Source organism: Ambystoma mexicanum, chromosome 5q (assembly GCF_040938575.1).
Source record: "Ambystoma mexicanum isolate Mex_15411 chromosome 5q, UKY_AmexF1_1, whole genome shotgun sequence".
Taxonomy (NCBI): Eukaryota; Metazoa; Chordata; class Amphibia; order Caudata; family Ambystomatidae; genus Ambystoma; species Ambystoma mexicanum.
Genome location: NC_090933.1, coordinates 1,153,863,459 through 1,153,887,298, shown reverse-complemented (window position 1 = coordinate 1,153,887,298; position 23,840 = coordinate 1,153,863,459). Strand labels below are relative to the sequence as shown.

Genomic DNA, 23,840 nt, shown 5'->3' with positions numbered 1-23,840 from the left:
GTGCAGACAAGACACAGGAAGACTCGTGAATGGAGACACACTTATGTGGATTGCAGGGGGCCGTCCAGCGTGAGGGGGGATGCTTGGCAGGAGACACGGGGTGTGTACTTTGGCACCTCTTGGCCTTTATCGCTCCCTGACAGCTCCAGTTGCCAGCACAAGTACCCCGGTGCGAACTGCCTTTGATAGGGCGGGGGGTGGATTAGGGCGGTGGTCGTGCAGACAAGACTCGTTTGCCGCAGGGCCTCACCAAGGAGAGGCCATCTAACTGCATGTAAGAGGCTGGCTGCAGGATCTAGTACATGGAAGGCAGGGGGGTGAGTTTATAAATACCTCACCCTCCCAGGAGAATATATGGGTGCAGTTCACCCTGGAGACCCTGGATGCCTAGGCAGTTAGTCAGCAGCAGGCTGGCCTGTGGTGGCAAGGCGGCACGGGCCAGAGGTGGTCATCTCTGTACCCGGTGCCCAAAAGGATGATTTATTATGATCAACCATATTTACCTATAACCATGTTTTGTATCAATAAAATCCAACGGCCTTCCTTTTATTGCCAACGCTTGAACAAATCAAAACAACCATTGTTAAAATATATGTTGGGTTTTATTTTAGATCTTAATTTCAATTGAACATAAATAATAAACATTACACATTGTAAATTTGCGGTTGCAGCACATCCAGGGAAAATCCGCGGTATTGTCCACTGTCGCTGGGGAAATGTTGTGTAATGGCAAGTACCGCACAGGCAGGTATTACTCTCCGAACGCTGTGTCCGAGCCTCCCGTGAAGCCACCAAGTGAAGCAACGATAGGCCACCAGCCTGTACCACCTGTGAAAATGAAAGATGCAAACTGTATTAAAATGACAAAACTTTCTTATCACTGTCGATTCAGGTAAAAAATGTCATTCTGCTTTGAAAAAAATTCTATTTAGAAAATGCACAATATGGAACCAATTTACATGCATAGAATGATATGTAGATGTCATTTTATATGTGGGAGACGACCATGACATAGTAGTGGCATCACTGACATCACAACCAGAGTATACTTACTCGTTACTCGGATTACGCGGACGAACAGTGCTGCGAAGTTCGTGCATAAGCACCATCATCATCCTCAACATGGTCCGTGAGAGGCAGGCTTCCCTGAACTCTGGCAGCTCGGTGATGCATTGCGGACTTGGCTCGCCTTCCGAAATGTAGGCCAGGCATCCCGAGTTTTCTCGGCAGCAGCAGTTCTCCTCCTCAGTTGGCATTAGCTTGCACCGATTGCACGTGCACCAGGTGGAGACGCCGTCCATGCGACATGGTCCAGGCTCTTCATCCGTTGACTGGTTCTCCCAACTGCTGTCCGAATCCCCATCGTTTTCGCGTGCTTGCCTTTCCAGTAGTTCTTCCTCGGTGTCCTCGGGCTCGTACATATACGGCATTATTGTAGCCATTGTGTGGTAAAGAAAGTAAAATAATTTATAGCGGTGGTACTGGTATCTGTTCACACGGGCTACAATCAACGAAGGTAGCTGACCAGAGCACAGAAACGAGTCACAGAATACTCAAAGTAACACAGAGAGAGGAATGGATTCGAAAATCTGCTGCTGTGTGTTGTGAAACGGTCTGTTTATACTTATTGAGGAAAGAGGCATCCTGCCATTTCCATGGCGACACTTCATTAGCTGAGGCGCAGCGATTGTTGACACGAAACGGGAAATGGGCGGTACGCGTCTGCTGATGTCAGGCTCAGGGGCGGGGGATTTGATTTTGTGCCGCAAAAGCAGGTGAGCCAGAGCGATGGGGGGAAATGATAGGATTATCATAAAATGGCGGATGTTTTCGAGTGCGTTAATGGACGAAAAGTCGGGTAAGGTCCATAGGAAAGTTTTCTACGATCTACCGATTTATGCTTAAAAACACATGGCCGAACCATAGGAACAATAAAAAAAAAGTCCCGGAACTATCCTTTAACATTTGATTAGAATAAGACAAGGAGACAAATGGAAGGCGGCTTTTAGAACCCCATTCGGACATTTTCAATATTAGGTAATGCCTTTTGGACTTTCCAATGCTCCCGCCGTATTCCAGAGATTCATGGACCATATGTTCGCAGACCTACTTTTACATTCTGTCATCGTCTACCTCGACTATATTCTGGTATTCTTTAAGACTGTCATCGAGCATGAATCCCAGGTGAGAGAAGTACTCAAGAAGCTTAGCCATAACCATCTTTTCTGCAATCTGGAGAAATGTTCGTTTCACCAACCCACGGTGACCTATTTAGGTTACATTCTATCAGCCCAAGGAATTGCTATGGACCCTGAAAAGGTGTTGGCCGTAAAAGATTGGCCAACTCCGGTGTCATGCAAGGATATACAAAGATTTGTGGGGTTTTCAAACTTCTACAGAAGGTTTATTCCTAATTTTTCCGCTCTGACACAACCCTTAACTAACTTGCTCAAGAAGGGAGTGACATTCTTGTGGCCCGAAGAGTCTCAAAAAGTTTTTGATGAATTAAAAACCAGGTTTACCACTGCACCAATATTGATGAATCCAGACCAATCACGTCCTTTCCTCTTGGAAACAGATGCATCCCAATATGCCTTGGGAGTGGTATTACTACAAAAGGATGATCAGAGTCAGGAACGTCCTATCGCATATCTATCAAAGTCCCTAGCTCCTGCTGAGCTGAATTATACAGTGCTGGAAAAAGAATTGTTGGCGATAAAACGGGCATTTGAGGAATGGAGACACCTACTGCTGGGGGCACAGTACCGTGGGGAAGTTAGAACCGATCACCATAACCTCAGCATTCTGCAATATGCTCAAACTTGCAATAGCAGACAAGCTAGGTGGGCTCATTTTTTTCCCCCTTCCAGATTATCTTTTCCTTTATTCCGGGGAAATACAACTTGCAGGCAGGTGCATTATCCCAGAAGGATCACTCTCCTCCTGAACCTTTTAGATCTGAACCTATTTTTCCGTATCTGGCAGATGAATTGACGAAACCACCAGATTTCCTGGAGCTCTTAAGACTTCAATCAGGACGTGTCAGACTAGACAAACTTTCAAAAACCCAACAAAAGTCCTTGACAAAGAAGGATGGAATTTATTTCCATGATCAACAGGTATACGTACCTACCAAGATTCTACAAAAGGAAGTATTGAGGATGGGTCACGATGTAAAGACAGCAGGACATCGAGGAGTCTCTACTACATGAGAATTAATTTCTCGTCATTTTTGGTGGCCCTACTGGAGAGAAGACATACGACAATACGTCAAATCCTGCCCCATTTCTCTTCAGTCGAAAAGGCCTAAAGACTTTCCCTACGGGAGTTTAGTACGGATGCCGATACCTACATGACCCTGGCAGATCATTTCTACAGACTTTGTGGTAGATCTCCCTCCGTCTGGAGGTCACACCACGATAATGATAATCATTGACACCTTCACAAAATTGGCACATTTTGAGCCTTTCCGGAGTCTTCCAACGGCCGCTCAAATGGCTCGGACCTTTATTACCCGAATGTTTACGCTCCATGGGCTTCCAGAAACTATAATTTCAGACAGAGGCTCTCAGTACACTTCTCGGTACTGGAAACAAATCTGTAAGATCTTGGGGATAACACGAGCATTGAGTTCCGGGTTTCACCCTCAAACCAATGGCCAAACAGAGAGACACAATCAAACCCTGGAAGGATATCTGCAGAGTTATATTTCTGTGGCCCAAGACAACTGGTTGGAGTAATTACCTATGGCGGAATTCGCATATAATAACTCCCATCACTCCACAATCAACGCCTCACCATTTTTCTGTACTTATGGTTTCCATCCAGCATCCTTTCTCAAAACTGGATTTACAGATAGAAAATTCCCAGATGTGAACCATCTAATGCAACAGATTTGTCAGGGACATCAATCCGCCGAAAAGGCCCTCAAAGACTCCCAGATGAGGGTGAAGAGGTTTGCAGATCGGCACCGTACCCCAGCTCCAATCCTGAACCCGGGAGATTGGGTATGGTTGTCTTCTCGCTTTCTGCCTCGGCATTTACGACCATCGAAACTCTCTCCAAGATACATGGGTCCCTTTAGGGTTTTGGGTAAGATTGGAGCAGCTGCCTTCAAACTCCGATTACCCAAGACCTGGTCTTGCATCCATCTAGTTTTTCATATATCCCAATTAAAGCCTGACCAGCGGAGTACTTTCCATCCTCATATTTCCGCACGTCCAGTTCCCATTGCATCATCTACTGGTCCGGAATATGAAGTTTCCGGGATTTGTGACTCTCGTTACCATCACGGAAAGTTGCAATATTTAGTAGATTGGAAGGGTTACACTCCCGCCGACCGGACGTGGGAATCTGAGGCTGCAGTACATGCTCCCAAACTTTTAAGACATTTCTATCTGAAACATCGGGACAAACCGGGGGGAACACCTCTAAAAGGGGGCATACTGTGATGGTTCGTGGAATATGCGAACCTTGGCATAACGGGCGAGATGTGCGGCGTCCATTTTACTCATCCAACATGGAGAATCACATTGCGGCAAGTAACAGTATAGCCATTGGTTCACATGAGGAAGAGGCTGTAGCCACGCCCCCAGACTGGCGAGCAGTACTTCCATATCCATCACCCGCACATCGGCACGTTGCTACTCTCATTCCAGAGTCCAGCTGCACTTCGCATTCGTACCCGCTGCCTTTCCACTTTTTTCCTTGTTCGTATAGTACTAAATTGGCTATCCTGTGTCTGTTTCTCCGCTCCCACTTGTTGTTGAAACTCCCTATACCGTTCGCTTTAGGCAATCATCAGATCGTGGCTCCGATCCTCCGCCGCCTTCTCCGCCTTCTGTGGAATCAGAGGAGTTCTTGTGTTTACGAGACTATCCTTCATCCAGGGATATTAGGACGCAGGTCTTGGTACGATCTTTAATATAGAGTCAGATTTCTTTAATTGCATTTCTCTTGCTTTACCCGGTATTTTTCCATTCATCACAATCTCCTTTCTTAAGGATTCATTCATCTCTCTACACGGACGATTACGCTACCTACTTCCTCCCAGTGCTAGCAGGGGATTAGTCTCTCCAGAGTCTCCTTCGGGTGGTAAGCTTAAGTGACATTCCATCTCAGTTAACAGGATCAGGATTGGAAGGGGAAAGACTAAGTCTAATTTTCATTCTTTACACTTTGTTAGGCTTTGCAACCATTCCCCCTGTTTTCTCCAAAACTGCCATCCAGGAACTTAACCCTCCAGTCTTCAGGGCCTGATTTAGGTGTTTCTAGGGTAAGCCTTTTAGAGATCAGCCAGCATCCTCTCTTTGGGTCTGTAACATCTATCCTTCATGTCATTAATCTCTCTCTGTGTGCTACTTGCACCTAGCGCCTATAGATCTTGGAGGAGATTAGGAAGTTCATCCGAAGGGGCTGATTATTATCCAGCGGAAACATCTCCAGGTAGCAGTCCTCGGGGAAACTATGCTCTCTAGCAGCCCTTCACAGGGTTTTTTCCCCGTAAGGGGTTTTTCCCTGGAGGCTCCACCACTGTCGGACTCTCCGAAGTCGGATTGTGGAGGGGCTTCTAGGTATTTTCCCATTACTTCAAAAGATTACAGAACCATCAATCCCAAAGAAGAGAGAGGTAGGAGTTTTGTTTCTGTATTGGAGTCTGAGTACATGTAATGATTTGAAATATCACACATACTGAGTTATGTGCAGATAGTACTTTAATGATAGCCATCCACCTAGATACTAGCTATAGTTAGGGGTCATAAGCCCCTGTCGTTGCCATGGGCCGTATCTGAACAGCGCTCCCACTTGCAGTTGCTTGCATGAACATTGTTGATGTCACTATCCCCTACGCCCGGTGGCTTAAAGGGGAGGTTGTGGGAGGGAATGGGTTGGGCGCATACACTGCTGGGTTGGGGGTGGCAGTGAGGGTGGGGGCAGACAGACACAGGATCTCCGCCTGAACCCGAAGGGAACGGGAGCGCCAGTTGCGCTACACAGAGGAGGGGTTTGGTGCAAACTTTTATAACCCTGGCGATCCGGTGCAGAGGAGCACATCCTACAAAGACACAAATAATAACATGGTACGCTTGAAAGGACACGACTCGATACAAAGGGAATGGCACAAAAGATGAGGATACTGAGCTGGAACGTTTGGGGTCTGGGGATCCCCACCAAATCCTGTAAACTAGTATCTTATGCGCACAGACAGACAACTAATATCTTATTCCTACAAGAAACCCATGCTCAAGGTAATACATGTCGCAACATTGCCCCCACGGGGACGGGGACAGATACTCCATGTCATATTCCACTCAATCTAGAGCCGTCATAATTGTCCACAAATCCCTGAAATTCACCCTGAAACAGACCCATATTGACCCGCAGGGGTGGTATATAGTAGTGCATTGCATTCTTGAAGGACTAGAGACCATACTTATAAACACATATTTCCCCAATACCGACTCCCCGGAATTTTCTGACCATTTAAAAGAAACCTTGGCTGGATACTATGGGATACTTCAAATCTGGGGGGGTGGGGCAGATAGGAATCTAATACGCACACTATACATGACTAACAAAGCCCCGCACCCGCAAACCCAAGCAGCCCGCCAATTGCTTTCCAGATATACAGGCTCATGCACCCTTTAGCCAGAGAATTCACCTTTTATTCATCGGTACACGACGTGGCTTCCTGGATAGACCTCTTCCTAATCTCTAGCTCACTAATGGGGAAAGTACTAGATGTAGAAATCAGACCCTGCACATTATCTGATTAACCCTAAAATATAGAGACGCCCCAACGAGATGCGCGCAGAATTAAAATCTGATGCTTTGCGAGATGTGGTGTTCCGTGCAGACATCAAAGACGACATATACACCGTCTTTGCCACAAATTCACCAGACGCCACATCTCAGGACGCCAGTTGGCAAGACTTCAAGGTGTACATTGCTGGCATGTCGATATCAAGGGAGGCGGGGGTACTCGAGTGTATCGGGACGGACCTCGAGCAATCCGAAAGCAAACTTAAAAACCTGGAACAAGAACACTCTTGAACCTCGGATCCCGCACTATTAGCACTAATCCATGCTGAGCTTGAAGGTTTGAGGCCATTGCCACTAGAGAAACCCGGCACTATGCTTGTCCGGCCGCAGCCAGGAGATACAGGGAAGGGGACAGACCATGGAGAACTTTGGCAAGAGTGGTCCGGGCTGAACGAGGCTGGGAACAGTTCGACTGTATCTTAGATGTGCAGGGGAACAATAGATGGGCAGACTCAGAAGTAGTAGCGGTATTCCAAGATTTTTATCACATACTGTACAGAGCTCCACCGCCAAAAGGGGAACCTGCCATACAAGCTCTACTCATAAAATGTCACTGCCCTCCATGAGCCCCCACGCCATGGAAGAACTGGAACTTCCTATTACTCTAGAGGAAATAGTAGCAGTCATCTCCGCCCTGCCCAAAAGCAAAGCTCCTGAACCAGACGGCTTGGCAACTGAATTTTGCCAGGAATATGCTGCAGTGCTGTCCCCGGTCCTCCTGCAGGTGTGGGAAGAATTCCTACAACATTACATTTTGCCAGAATCCCTGAGAGAAGCTATGAGCACAATGCTGCTGAAACCGGACAAGCCCAGTAATGAATGTGGCTCATACAGGCCCCCCTCCCTTATAAATTGCGATACTAAAATGTATGCCAAGGTCCTGGCCAACAGGCTGCTTCCGCTAATTCCATACCTGGTCAACTCTGACCAGGCTGGATTCATTCCCGGGAGGTCTACCGCACTCAACATTAGACGCTTGTTCAATATAATGGCCCAATTAGATCCTGAGGCGCAGGCAGTGGGGGGTGACAATCGATGCCCAAAAGGCCTTTGACATGGTTACCTGGGACTACATGTTCGTAACCCTAGAAGCGATAGGACTTGGGCCCAAGATGCTACAATACATCAAACTGGTATATACACAACCATTGGCTAGGGTCCGTGTCAAATCACACACATCCACCATATTCCAGCTGGAAAGAGGGACCTGACAAGGCTGCCCCTTCTCCTCCATCCTCTTCGCCCTGGCCATTGAGCCAATGGCGGAGTACATCAGGGAACATCACGGCCACCAGGGAATCCGCTTAGCAGGTCTCCTTGAGGTCATCTCACTTTACGCATATGACGTCATGCTCTACGTTAGGGACCCCTTGGTCAATCTGATCCCGATCATTCAGGACATCATTCACATCGGCAAACTCTCAGGCTTCATGAGTAATGCTTCAAAATCGGAGGTATTCCCCCTCACCAACCTTACCTCATTCCTTACCTTACCTTACCTTATACCTTACCTTATATACCGACCTCCCAGCCCTTTCGGATCTTTTTAAGAGGACCTTACAAATATCCTTTCAAACAATCTCAAGAACTCCTCCCAAAGCATCCTACTGGGAGACTTTAACCTTGGTTTCAGTGACCCTGCAGATGCTAATGCCACTCTAATTAACAACACCTTAGAGGAATTAGGCATTACCCAGAAGATCACAGCTCCTACCCACATCAAAGGCAGAACTCTTGATTGGTTAGCTGTGCATAATTGCCCAATTTTGGTCTCATCTATAATAACACAGCCCTGGTCTGACCATTACCTGATCACATTCTCCCTAGAAGCTATACCATCGCAATCTGACAGTATAGCTCCAGCTGTCCCGACCAGAAACAAAAGAAACATTACTCCTGAAAATCTAATCCCCTTGATCCTACCTACTCTCAATGCCATTCCAGACCACACAGATCCCTCCATTATGGTAGACCTGTATAATAAAATAATGCTATCTTCCCTTGATGACATAGCACCTATGAAGATGCGAAAGAGTAAACCTCGCAAACATATGAGTACCTGGTTCTCTCCCCATTTTAAGGCTATCAGACAGGAGAAACGATCCTGCGAAAAAATCTGGAGGTCAGATCCTACAGAAAACAATAAGAAAAACCTGAGCAAACTAGCCTCCCAGTACAAAAAAGAAATTATCTTGGCTAAACAAACTTCCTATAACCTTCGAATTTCTCAAGCCAAATCTAACACTAAAGAGCTTTTTGTAATTCTGAAAGAGGTAGAATCCCCAGTACAGACGCCTGACTTTTGCATTAAGGACAAAAACTGGTGCACAGGTATACAAAATGCTCTAGCTAATAAAATCACCTCCTTGCAAACTAAGATTAATCTAAAAAAAGACTCCCTTCTCTCCACCTCCAAACCTAGCATCACTAGCTCCTCATTGTCACAATTCAACTTGACGCCTCCTCCTGTGCTGACTCCCCACTTCAACTTCCGTAAAGTATCCACCAAAGAGGTTAAAAATGTTATTCTCTCAAACCTTCGAATTGCCATGGGGACCTATGCCCTGCACAATTGATAAAAGATGCAGCTCGTGAACTTGCACCATTTATCACCAAACTAATAAATGCATCCTTCACATCAGGCACCATACCTAATAATCTGAAACAATCTTGGGTCCTCCCACTCCTTAAAAAACCTAATCTAGATCCTTCCACCCCCACAAATTACCGTCCCATCACCACAGTGCTGCTCCTACTCAAAATCCTTGATAAAATAGCATACCAACAAATCCAACACTACCTTGAACACTACCACCTTCTAGGAGTCCGACAATCTGGCTTCAGACCCCAGCACGGAACTGAGACTTCACTCATAGATCTTAAGGCACAGATAGATAAGCTGAGAGACGAGGGTAAGACAGCATTACTGTTGCTTCTTGATCTTTCAGCTGCATTCGATCTGGTCAACCATGGGATCCTTTGCAATCACTTACAATCGGCAGCCCACTTTTCCCAAGAGGCAACCGACTGGATCCAATCCTTTCTTAACAACCGCACTATGCAAGTCTTTTCCCCACTAGCAACTGCTGACCCAACGCCTATCACCTGCGGTGTGCCTCAGGGCTCTTGTGTCTCCCCCACCCTGTACAACATTTTTACAAAGCCCCTTTTCGGTGATCTAGATGGCCTGGGTATCACCTACACTAATTATGCTGATGATACCCAGATCCTCATCCCGCTGACGGGGATTATGACAAGGATTTGGCCTTTGTAAATAGAGTGTACCTCATCATCCAGGCATGCATGGCCTCACACGGTCTATGCCTGACTGATGACAAAACAGAACTCCTCATTTTAGGCACTATATCCAACCTTGATAAACTAGGCCAAAATGACTCTTCCTTTGTAATTGACAACAACAACATCACCGTAGCCAAGGAGGTCAAAACCCTCGGCTTCTATTTAGACTCCACACTTACCTTCAAAAAACAAGTTAATGCTATGGCATCCGCCACATCTTATACATGCAAACTTAAGAGCTGCACTAAGCCTCCTGAAGAAAGCCCACATCTCAGAGACTAGAAGATCTGTCAACTGGCTCTCAACAAAAGACAAAATATTCCTTAGATCTGTCTCTCTGACTCACAAATGCCTCCACCAAGCTGCCCCTCAATACTTGATAACGAGATTCACTAGACCAGCATCCTGCCGCCCTTCCAGAAAGGTCAACTTTAACCTCCTTCTGGTGCCAAGATTCATACGCACTATGTCGGGAGGGAATAGCTTTCCTGTCAAAGCAGCACAATTCTGGAACTCCCTACCACCATCCATCAGGGAAGACCTTCTCTACCCTCAATTCAGATCTAATACCATCATCTGGCTCAAGGAACATGACACCTAACGCTCTTCCTTGTGGCGCGATACTTAACTACTGTAAATTGTGTTTATCTATGTACATCTACTGATCCTCTATGTTTAGACATATCATATAACCTATAAATATTGTATATTTCCTGTAATTATAATTTGAGGTATCGGCTTTCATTGTTCTTTGTTTTCCATCAATGTAACCTCAGTTGGACTCCTCTTGTTGCTTTTGCGCCCTGCTACCCTTGGGTTAGGCGCGCACTACAAATAATAAACAAACATACAAACAAACACACCCAGCTGCCTGGGAATATCCTCTCTCTGTTGGTCACCCAATCAAATCAAATACTTGAGGGTAGTGGTGTCGAGATTGCGTGAGTCGCTACAGCTAAACAGCTATACCACACTCAGAACATAGGCTGAAACCAAAACTAATAAATGGAAAGCACTCCCATTGTCCCCAGCCGCCAAACTATCACTGATAAACATGATATTACTCCCCAAGATGCTGCACATATTCGCCAATGTCCCAATTTGGCCTGGGAAACCCTACTTCACCCAAATACATGGTCTACTCGTGCAGTTTATATGGCATTCCAGGGCAGTCCGTAAAAAGTGGGTAGATATGATGTATGTTATTTTATGTTACTTTGCATTTATATAGCGCCTTATGTACCATTGGTATGGTCTCAAGTCGCTGGTAGGTTGAACGCCCGCGGGAACCGAAGTTCAGGTCAGTAGAGAGAGTAGAGAGAGTCAAAAGGTGCGTGTGAGCACTGGATATGTGTGCAGCTGGTGTGGCAATCGTGTGATAGCTGCTTCTTAGCTGTAGGTGTGAAGGCTGAGAGATCAAGAGTATGTGTTTGTTCTGGCAGGTTGTTATCCAGACTGATTTGGCTGCGTTAGGCCTGAGGAGAAACGCCTAGGCTGGAGGGTGTGTAACCAGCAGTGTTTAGTTTGGGTGATGGGGTGGATGATTCAAATGATGGTATGAGACCAGCTGTACCGAACGGTGTCATAGTATCGCTGTGTTCTATTTGAGTGGTGGTGTAAAGAAGAGAGTAAGCGTGGTGATGTGAATATGATGGTTTACCTTAGGTGCTTGAGACCGAGCCCACTCCAATAGTTCCATGTACTCCATCCGTTCCATGTACTCTGACTGTTCCATGCATTACGACCGTGTCAAGCACTCAAAACCGTTTCTTTCAATGCTCTTTCAACGTTCAATGCCCTCCAAACCATTCCATGTAAGTCACGCCATTCTATGCATTCCAGTCCGTTCCAAGCACTCCAGTCCGTTCCAAGCACTCCAATCCGTTCCAAGCACTCCAACCATTTTATGCACGCCAACCATTTTATGCACTGCTCCTTTCATTCGTTCTACCCCACGTTATCCTTTCTCCATCTTCATCCATCCACATACGTCATTTTCACACGTTCCGTCCACTTAACTGGTTCCACCCATTTCACCCGTTCTTTCCACTTCACCCGTTTCACCCACTTCACCGGTTCCACCTACTTCATCCGTTCTACCATTTCACCCGTTCTACCCACTTCACCCGTTCTACCCACTTCACCCATTCTACATCAGTTCACCCGTTCCATCCACATACTTCATCCGTTCCATCCACATACTTCACCTGTTCCTTCCACATATTTCACCTGTTCCTTCCACATATTTCACCTGTTCCTTCCACATGCTTCACCCGTTCCATCCACATGCTTCACCCGTTCCATCCACATACTTCACGCGTTCCGTCCACATACTTCACCTTTTCCATCTGTATACTTCATCCGTTCCACCCAGTTCATCCGTTCCACCCAGTTTTTCTGTTCCACTCACATACTTCACCTGTTCCAACTTCATACTTCCTCCGTTCCAACCATATTTTTCATTTTATCCATCTACTTCACCCTTTCATCCGCATACTTCAATCGTTCTATTCAATATATTTGACCCATTTTGTCCACATATTTCACCCGTTCCTTCCTCATATTTTACCCGTATCGTCCATAAACATCACCCGTTCTTTCAGCTCCATCCTCCGTTCTTACCATCTACTTCACCCGTTTCTTCGCCTTACTACACCCGTTCCTTCTAACCAATTCACCCGTTCCCTCCACCTGTTCCATGCACATACATCACCCGTTTGCTCCGTACTCTACACCCGCTCCTCGCTCTGCATTCTACACCCGCTCCTCGCTCCACATTCTACACCCGCTCCGCACTCTATACTCGATCCACACTCTACATCCGCACCATACCCTACATCCACTCAACACCCCACATCGGCTCAACACCACTGCACCTTATATCTGCTCAATACCCTAAATCCGCTCAACACCCTACATCTGCAGAGCACCATCACGCTCTACATCCGTTCAACACCCTAAATCTGCTCAACATCCTACGTCCCCTCCACTCTATTATCCACTCACACCCTACATCTGCACCACAACCTATATCCGCACCACAACCCATGCACTCATCCGCTCTGCACACTCATCCACTCTACGCACTCATCCGCTCTAGGTGCTTCCTGCACTTCACTGACTTTATCCGCTCCACTCACTTCGTTTGTTCACCCTTCTTACATTTTTTAAATTTTTTTAAAAATGTTTTTACTCATTGTAATGTGTTTGTCCTTTTTAGCTAACCAATAGAGGTTATTCGTTTTCGATCTCTCGCTCGGATCATGATGCTACATTGCTATTTATGATCTAGCATTTGGCAAAGTCAGTGCGATGCTGTTATCCAGTTTGAGTTAGTTTGAGTTTGTGGTCGGTTTTACGGGAAGAGCCAAGTTTTCAGTAATTTGCGGAAAGACATGAGGTCTTCAGTGAGTCGGATGTGGGGTGGGAGTGCGTTCCACAGCGTGGGGGCCAAGGCTGAGAAGGACGATCCGCCTAACCTGACTGAGTTTGTTTTTGGTATGACTAGGAGGCTGGCTGAGCTTGATCTTAGAGTATGTGCAGGGTGATAGGGTTTTAGTTTGTCTTGAAGATATTGAGGTCCGGTTTTATGCAGTGCTCGGTGAGAAATGCATAAGGTTTTGAAGGTCACCCTCTGGACAACCGGAAGCCAGTGCAGAGTTTTGAGGGCTGGGGAGATGTGGTCTCTAGGGCCAAGCGCCAGTAGCAGTTTGGCTGCAGCGTTTTGTGCTCTTTGTAGTTTAGCCAGTTGGTATGCATGGATTTCGAGGTAGAGGGGGTTAGCGTAGTCCAGTCTTGATATAACAATTCATTGGACCGCGGAGAGTCTGTTGGGAAAGGAGAGGTATGGAAAAATGCTTCTAAGAGTTTTAAGGTGGTTGTGGCAGGACTTTAAGACGTTGTTGACTTGGTGCGAGAGTGTTAGGTCAGAGTCTAGGGTGCATCCAAGATTTGTTACTGAATTAGGGGGGGTCGGTGAGTTGCCCATGGCAGATGGCCAGGGTATTGGGTGTGGAAGAAGTCCGGAGTTGCCTCATACCATGATTTTGGTTTTGGAGGGGTTTAGCAAGAGGTGGTTTGTGGTCATCCAGAGCTCTATGTCGAGGAGGCAGGAAACAAAATCAGGTCGGCAGTTGGGTTTTGAGCTGAAGAGTTTTAGAATTAGTTGAGTGTCATCAGCGTTGTTGTAGCACAGGATGTTGTGTGAACGAATTATTCGTGGGAGGGTGGCCATGTAGAGATTGAACAGGAGGGCTGATAGGCATGCTCCTTGTGGAACTCCTGTGTCGACTGGTCGGGCTTGGACGGAATAGGTGGAGAGTAGGGTTATTTGGTTCCTATTTTTGAGGAAGGATGCTATCCATTTGAGAGCGGTTCCACGGATTCCTCGGGAGTGGAGGCAGTCAAGGAGGATTGAGTGGTTGATTGTGTCGAAGGCGGCGGATAGGTCAAGATGGATTAATGCGGCGCATCCCGCAGTGTCTGCCGTGTTTTTAGGGTCATCCCAGATTGAGGATAGGGTGGTTTCGGTTCTGTCGGGCTCTGAAGCCTGATTGAGCGGGGTCTAGGAGGTTGTTGGCTTTGACAAAGGCATGTACCCGTATGAGAAGGGGGGGGGGGGACTTGCTGCTCCACACCTGGAACAGCACTGGACAGCTGCCCAGGCCCAGTTCCACACATTCTGGTACCCTATGACATCGCCCCCAACACACATCAAACTCGAGGCACTGGCTGCGGCGGAATCGGACCTTAAAACGCTAATACTAAACTGACACTACCGAGACGATTGCCCATTCGACCCGGTCATGTTCACACTCTGTGCATGGTTTACGATGTTCTCCCTCACGGGAGCCGAAATACCCTACTACCGCTGACTACCCCTATGGAAATTCCCAGAGCTCCAACCGTCATGGGATAGGGCGATCCAGATAAAATGGGAAAATCTAGGTTACAGGTCTCGAGCTGACAACTCTCCAGAGGGCATATTTATCACCTCTTCAACTTGGAAACCAGGCTACGGGAACACAAGCGGGGACCAACTGCAATACTACAGGCTGCGCACATCTATCTCGACTAGATGGCCGTCCTACCCAGATGAACCCCCAGAGACCACATGCCTAGCCTATATTGCTAATTCCGGAGACTGCAGACACATCCTGTCGGCATTATAGAAGAGGCTACTGAACTCCACTTCAACCCCTACCTCACGCGCGAGACAGGGATGGTCCCGAGAGCTGGGCCCAGACCTCACGGATGAGCAATGGACCCCGAATGTGAACACACACCAAGAAAGTTTCTTTAAACTTTAGATTTAAATGTATACAATTCAAAATTCTGAATAGACTCTACTACACACCAGCTAGACTATCCAAAATGGCCCATTCACTGTCGCTCTGCTGCCCTAGACGTCGACAAATCCCAGCTGACCACTTACACATGTTTTGGGCGTGCCCAAAGCTGGGAAACTACTGGGCCCAAGTAATAGATACGATAGTGGAAATAATAGAAGCCCTGTTAGAACACAACCCCCTGGGCCCACTCTTTGGTATATGGCTGACAATCCGTAGCAAGAGCCACTCTGCATTTGCGAACACTGCATGCATGATGGCCAAGAAGGGCGTCCTCTTATGCTGGAAGGACAACCCCCTCCACGGCCCCTGGCGTGGAGGAATGGCTGGCTGCGTTGACTTGGGCCCAAGAGTGCAAAGACATATATATTTCTACACTCCCCACAAGCTCAAGACCCTGTGATACTTGTGTAGGCATCCAATCCCATCTCTCTGATAAAGCTGTAAATTGACGACTTGTGATGTAAACTGTTTGTCATCCGCAATGTATTACCAAAACATGTATGCGGTACAATGAAACATTACCTAATGCTGTTACCGAATACACCAAAGAATGTAATGCAGGACTGGCTCCCACCACCCCTGTTGTACCTTTTTGCCAGAATTAAATAAAGGTTTAAAACAAAATAATAATAATTTGCTAGCTGGGTGTGCATGAGTTTTGGCCTGGCCCAGATGTCCTCTTGTAAGATGCGAGTGTGCGCTCTCGAGCACTATCTGTGATTTGGGTAACCGCAAGCTGTATTTTTGGTATCCCTTCAGAAGTAACATCCGCCCTCTACAGGAGTTCCTTTTTTAAAAAGAAAAATGCCCCCATCCTTCCGACCATCGGACTCTGATACAACTTGTAGGAGGGCTCCAGCGAGTAAGGGATCGTTTTGCTGAGCAAAAGCTAAACCGGGAAGTATGTCCCAACTTTCGTCACTGATGTGTGTAGGTTGGATTGAATTAGGTTGGTGTGCAGTCATTTTTTCGAAAACATAATGTCGAAAGACAATAATGTCGAAAAAAAAAATATCGAAAAAAAAAGTCGAATTCTTTTTTCTAAAAATGATATATTTATTTTGGGTCCGGGAATAAAACAAAGGGGTAAAATTAAAAAAAAAATAGAAAAAAGGGGGGTTGGGAGGGGAATTCACTCCACCCCCCCCCCGAATTCGAAAAAAAACGTATTGAAAAAGAAATTCGACTTTTTTTTTTTTGGACATTTTTTTTTCTAAAAAATGACTATGAACCAATTAGGTTGGGCATCAGCTTCCCCAAAACATAGTACCTCTCCCAGTGGTATCTTTCTCAGCCTCTTCTTTGAGGGCTGGTAGCATCATCCTCTCAAGTATCGCCTGGCCTATTTGATCCCCTGATTCGATATGAAAAGCCTCTTTTCCATGATTGTGGAGTAATACTTTCACATCGCCTCTAAAATCGGGGTCGATCACCCCTGCCAGGACATGGATGCTAAACTTCCAAGCAAGTTCTGATTTGGGTGCCAACCTGATGTACGTTCCGGGAGGTGGATTAAGGACAAGATCAGAAGGGATGAGATGTCTTTCTTTTGGCGGGATGGTTTCTGACCACGAGAGAGACGGACTCAAAATGAACAGTTTGAAAACCTTTATTTATAAACTTTGTTGGGTTGGTGGAATATCTAACTGGCCCTAAGTCTAAAAGAGTGGTTCCCTCAACTGATGCTTCTAAGGACCATCGATGCCCGTATGTGTAAAACCAATGTCTGTGTCTAAACCTATGCTTGCTTTCCCTCTTAGACAAATGTGTTCAGGGATCTTCTTAAAGAAAAATGGTGGTTAAAAAGGAAATGTAAACCAGAGCTTGTGTCAGGTAGTCTTACCCATAGGTGTAGTTCTGCCAGTACAAAATAGGTTTGCCCTTGCCGTAAGTTAATAGAGTTCACAATGTCTCTGGGTCTCTTGCGGTTGCCTACCCCCATGCATCGATCCTTCCAGTTCCAATGAAGAAAAGACACAGTTCCTGTTAGGCTTCTCAGGGTTCCCTTCCCCAAACTTAGGCCCATCTGGTTTCACACAAAGGTTCACCTTGTCAAGATGCACCATTTTAACTCAAAGTTCTTTCCATGGGGTCGTGTCAGACTTTTGAAAATGCTGGGCTTTGGCTCCTCCCCTGTGCAACCACTCTGACTCCTCATCCCTCTCTTTGTTCTCTGTTTCTTCCCTTTTGGGTACCTTTCTCTCTGGTGCTCTTTTCCACTCAAGATTTGTTTCTCTTTTACCTTTCTTTCCTTCGATGGTGCACACCTGCACCCGGCTCTCTTCTCTTACACACTCTTATTGACTTTATTGTGCCCCTGCCACATTCTGTTCTTTGGTCTTTGTCTGGTGCCCTCTTTCCCTTTTCATTCGTACCCCTTTTTCCTGCGTTTGGGTCGCTCGCACTCTTTTCTTTAATTTCTCTCACTTTTTGATTCACTTTCTCAATCTGTCGGGTTGCTCGCACCTGTCATTCCTGTTTCGGTTCGCTCGCACCCTCGCTTTGCTTTCTTTCACTCGTTTTCAATCTTTCACTTATTTTCAATCTGTTGGCTCGCTCGCACCCCCCTTTCCTGCTTCTGGTTGCTTTCCCCCTCACTTTACTGTCTTACGCTTCGTGTCACTTGCGCACGTGCTTTTTCTTTGCTTTCTTTTCCTTTCCACTTTTTCATGCTCCTGCTCCCGCTCAAGCCATCCTCACGCACCTGGTTTCCTCGCCTTTACCTAGTGAGACTCTCCCAGAATATTTGTAACATTCAGTAGTTTAGTTGATCTGGCGCAGAAGCTTAAACACCTTACAACCTCATTTTGTGGGCAAGCAAAACTGACAAGTAAAAACCTGCCCAGACAAGCTCTCTGCATGTTTTCTGAAATCTGTGCAATATTTGCGGAATATGGATTTATCCCAGTAATGGCTGCCATGCTTGTGCATATGCAGTGTGCAAAAGACCTCGTAGCAGTGATCAAAACTGGGATGATCAGTCAGGGGAACCCATATCGGATTCCCCTGCACATTCCTTTTACAACCCAAGACCGAAAATAATCCAGATCCAGCAGAGTGGAGCGCTCAGGCAAACATGGTCGTGAGCTGATCTCCTCTGCCGGATTATCGGCCCATTTAAAATAAACATAAAGTTTATTCATGGTGTTAACATACAACTTTTTGTTTACTACATTTGCACTTAAATATTTTTTTGTAGTAACTATTAATTATTTATTTTCTATTTCAGGTAAACAATTTAAGTGCACAGTTTGTGACTTTACTGCCGCACATAAGCCTCAGCTGGTTCGTCATATGGAACAACATGCACCCTTTAAGGTGAGTTGCTGCTGAAGAAATACTTTTCTAATTCAAATGGGGCTAGACAACACATGTTGCTAGTAATAGTTAAAGTTGAAGTCTCTCATTTTGGCTCAATGTGCCTGGGCAGAAAAGTTCTGACATATCGGCGTTGACCATGAGCCATACAAGATTTACTATACTAGAGTGCATGATGTTTTTGCAAAAACATTTTGAAAAACATCCTTTGTGGTAAGGCATATTGTGATAGTTTCATGCATACGCTATTTGAATTACATACGCTAATGGAATTTAAATAACTATTCCTTTCCCATCATTGGCCAATGGTTAATTCAAGCAGTCACAATTGTACACCAAGTACTGCTATGCCCTGTCCCCAATCCTTTGGGCATCTAGAGTGTGTTTGGGAAATCTAGCAGAATAGTATTGGCTAAGCATGTGTATACCTTTGTGAAGGAAAGCGCAGTGTGTGTGCACAACCACCAGGCTCAGCCCACCTGGTGCACCCTGTGGATTCTCCTCAGGCTGGAGATTTGGGTCCCAAATATGCTTTTGGGATGTTACCTTTTTTATTTTTAGTTCTAAGGTGTTCTGCACTGATGCTAGGCTTTTGGGTTTAGCCTCTGTATATAACATGCCTTTGTGATAATTGGGTTTAGTGATGACTGTCCAGCCGCATTGAGTGTGCTCTCAGTTCATAGGTGCTGAATATCCCAGGATCCGTGAGTGTTGAATTTCCCTGCTCTAAATGGGAACTTTTTTACTCACTTTATTATTTGATCTTTGAAAAAAAGGAAATCTCACTTAGAAACAGAAAGCAACACACATAACTGTAGTGTGGGCATACAACATGAGGAGGCCAAGGTGAGGAAGTAAGCTAATTTATTTACATTTAAGCAAATACGTAGCGAGCCCCGCCAGCTCCTTTGCCCCTCACGTCCGGTCGTTCACATGGCCATCCGTGTGGCGACTAGATAGTAAGCCATTCTACTCATCTCCTTCTCTTCACACAGTTCATTTACAAAAGTTCAACCACCCAATAGGGCAAACTTCGGGGTCCTCTTCCTCTAAATGTATTCTCCAAGGTACTTAGGCTTCTGATAGTACCTCCCGGGTTCTCGAGCTGAACGACCTCCTAGCTGTACAGCCAGGCAAAGAAAATCCTCTGTCACTGGTCTCACCCTTCCACCGCCACCACTCGTGCTGACTCTCGATCTGACATAACTCTCACCTCTGACTGACCCTCTCTCTGTGGCACTCTCCTCCCCCTCTGATCAACAACACTCTCTCCATGTTCTACACTCTCCTGTCATGCTTGAAGACCTCTCTCACCCTGTTTGTCTTAGGCCATCCTACAACATCCATCCCTGAGGGTGGGGAGGAATTTGATTCTCACCTGCAGGAGGAATGTTGTTCCTCCCTACACAAGCGCCATCACATGCTCTTGTGTTCTTCAATTGGCTCTTCATGATATTTTCTACAGCACTTCCCAATCTGCCTTCTGTCACAGGAGTTCTACTCATCCTGGCAGGCACACGTTTCATGTTGACCTTCCTGCCCCTACTAAGTTCAAAAGGGGAGATACCCGTGGTCCAGTGAGGGGTGAACCTATGAGCAACAATGCCCTCTCTCACTGCACCTTCCAATCCCTGCCATTGGCCCAGGCCCATCACATTGCTTCCTTCAACACTTCATTAAAACGCTCTACTACCCCATTGGTTTGGGAATTATATATGGCACTCCTTCTGTTTTTAATAGAATTGTGACTCATTGTCTGTCACTATCGCACTGGGGTATACCTCGCGTTCACAAATCTCCTCCAAAAACTCAATCATTCTTTTTGTTGTCACATTCTGTTTGATCAGACCTTCAACCCATCTAGTGAGTAAATCTATGACCACCAGGCAAAAAGACGGCACTCTATCACTCCACACGGGACCCCTTACATCCATTCCCAACTTGTCCCAAGATTTTTCTGGGACATCTGTTATTACCATGGGGCGTCTGGAACCCACACACACACTTTGTCACTGTTATTCCAAAGGATACAATTTCTGACAATCCTTTCAATTTGCAGATCACATGCTGGCCATCAGTACTCGTTTCTTATCCACCGTTTTGTTTTAACAATTCCTTGGTGACCTTCATGTCCAAGTTCTATAAGATGTTCTCACGTTTTTTCAGGTGGAATGATCTTGTCGCCACGCTTTACTCTTCCATCTTGGACGCACAAATCTCCTCTCACATTCCAGAAAGATGACAGTCCCAGTTCCTTGAACACCTTTCTGTTAAGAGGCTTTCGCTCCTCTAACTTTTGTTTGAGATTATTCAAGATGGCATTCTCTCTCATGGCCTCCGACCATACCCCTGAGGTATGGGTAACACCGACACTTCAAGAACCACCTCTTGATCCTATTCCTCATCACCCAACATGTCCTTGGTAGATAATCTGCTGCTTAATTCCTCACACCTGGTATGTATTTGGCTATACAATTGTACTCTTGTAGTTGAGACACCCATCTCCTGATGCTAGCTGAGACTCTGTCCAATCCTTTTGAAGTATCTCCACCAGAGGCTTGTGATCCATGTGGTATTCGAAATTCCTTCCACAGATAAAGCTTGTAAATTTCTCAGCCGTCTACTTGATCACCAGTGCTTCCTTCTCAATCGTGGCATAACTTTTCTCAGCTCCCTTCAACAACTTGGAGGCAAACGTTATGAGAAAGGTTTTACCTCTCTCTTCTAGCGTCATCACTGCTCCCAAGCCTACATTGCTAGTGTCTGTCGTGATATTTGTCTTCCTGTTTTCTCTTGAGTTCTGTAATGCAGGTGCACTCGCCAAAGCCTCTTTAATGAATTTGAACTCTAATTTAAAGATCTCATCCCAAACAAACACACCTTTCACCTTGATCGATTCACGTATGGACTCTGTATGCTTTACAAAGTCCCGGATAAACTTAGAATAATACTTGGCCATCCCTAGGAATGTCCGTAATGCATCACAACACGTGGGACTTGGCATTTCTTCAATTGCTTCCGCCATATGTCTTTTGGGACGTATGCCACCTGCAGAGATGACCTACCCTAGATACTGGAACTCTATTGATTTTGTGTTTCTCACAGCTCAATGTCATACCTGCAGCACACAGTTTTTTTTAAAGTTCTATCCAACCTTTCATCGTTGGATTTAAGATTGTCTGCATAAACTAGAATATCATCTTGAAAGCTCAGAATTCCCTTATCCCCATCAAACAGCGTATGCATAATTGTTTGAAAAACAAAGGCTGCTGAAACAAGTCCAAACCACATTTGTTTGTTTTGGAATATCCCCATTGGGGTGATGAAGACTGTCAGACACTTGGACTCATCATGTAGATTCACCTGATGATATGCAGAGGTGAGATCTAATGTAAAGAAATATTTCACAGGACCCAAGGTCGATAGGATTTCTTGAATGTTCGGTAGTGGGTGTCTTTCAGGGACTAGGCACTTGTTGAGTTCTTTCATGTCCACACAAATTCTCAAGTTCCCCATACTCTTCCTCAGTACAACCAATGACGACACCTACTCTGACGCATCTATACCCTCTGATTCATTGATCTTCTAACTTCCTCATTTCTTGTTTGACCTCTTCCCTTATCGACAAAGAAATACTATGCAATTTTTGCGCCGCAGGCACACCGTTATCCTTCATCTTTATTTTATATACAAAGTCTCGTATACAACCAACTTTGTATTGAAACACTTCTCCTACCAGCCGGCTTCTGGCACCATTATTCTCAATGGCCTGTACCGCCTCCTCTGCATTGGTATCCAGTCTCACCCCAAGTTTCCTGAAATGCGTCCAGCTCAATAAGGCAGTATTACCTTTCTCTGTCACGTACACTTTACCTCTGGCCTCTCTATTTTTTAAATATTTTTTATTTTTATGTTTAGAATTTTTTTTACCAACTTTATTTATTTTGGTTTTTCAAAGGTATAATTACAAACATTTGAAAATATTCCCTAACCCCCAACTATCTCAACATTTGGATACAGTGTAGCATGTTTCAACAGTCTGAGTCTTCTGGATCACGTATTCTTCCGGTTCAGAGTATATGCTTTTAAATAACAGGGATGCTGCGCAATAATTTCGGCTTAAAATACATTTGTTCTCTATCATCTGTAAATTCGTGTAGTGGCATCCAGGAGTCCAAATATTTTGTGTAGGAGCAGTGGGATAGTGCAGTTATCTTTTCCATAGCCATCACCCCCCATAGTCTTACCCACCACATGGCCACTATCGGTCCTTGTTTGTTCTTCCAAATATGAGCCAAGGTTATTCTAGCAGCACTTAACATATGGGTAATGAGGTGGGCTTTCGACCCGGATTTTGCATAGCATCCCTCGACCGCCTCCCCCAGTAGGACCACTATTGGATCGAATGGCAGTTGTACCCCTATTATCTCCTTGATGTGGCTTAGGATCTCCCTCCAGTATATTTGGGCTATTGGGCAGGACCACCACATATGTATTAGGTTACCAGGTTGTCCGCAGCCTCTCCAGCAGGATATGGGGCAGTCTGGGTTAATGGAATTCATACATGCAGGTGTCATGTACCATCTCAAACACATTTTGTATGCTGCTTCTTTGATAGAGGTGCATTTGGAGCTTTTAGCGGCTCTTTGCCATACATGGCTCCAAGTTTCGCCCGAGATTGGTTTCTCTACATCTGCCTCCCACCTTTGCATTCATAGGAGGGATTCGTCAGGCTCTACTGCTCCCATTAATCTATATAGTTTCGACACCCCTTTCCCGAGCTGGCCATCTTTTATCGTGAGTTCTAATCCCACCGGCCCCCGGGTTGCCTCCTCCCGGATCCTCCTGTTAGAAATCCAATGCCTTAGTTGAACATAATGGAACCTCTCAGTTTCAGGTATATTAAATTTAGCCTTGCATCTCTCAAAGGTTAGGGGTGTACCTTCTTCGTAAAGGTCTCCCATTGTCAATGTTTTCTCATTTCCTCCCCATTGTACCCAGAAGTCAGACCGCATTCCAGGGGTGAAGTCCAGGTTATGGGCCACTGGT

General features: G+C 45.7%; 1 protein-coding gene across 3 annotated transcripts in view; it reads left to right on the top strand.

Annotated features, from left to right (window-relative positions):
• The window catches only part of ZFAT (zinc finger and AT-hook domain containing), a 1,636,156-nt gene that overhangs the window by 1,074,680 nt on the left and 537,636 nt on the right, over positions 1–23,840 (top strand). For all 3 annotated transcript variants that reach the window (XM_069621667.1, XM_069621669.1, XM_069621668.1), the window contains one exon: positions 18,703–18,791. In XM_069621667.1, coding sequence (XP_069477768.1) covers positions 18,703–18,791 — 89 coding nt within the window. The remainder of the gene's footprint in view (positions 1–18,702; positions 18,792–23,840) is intronic.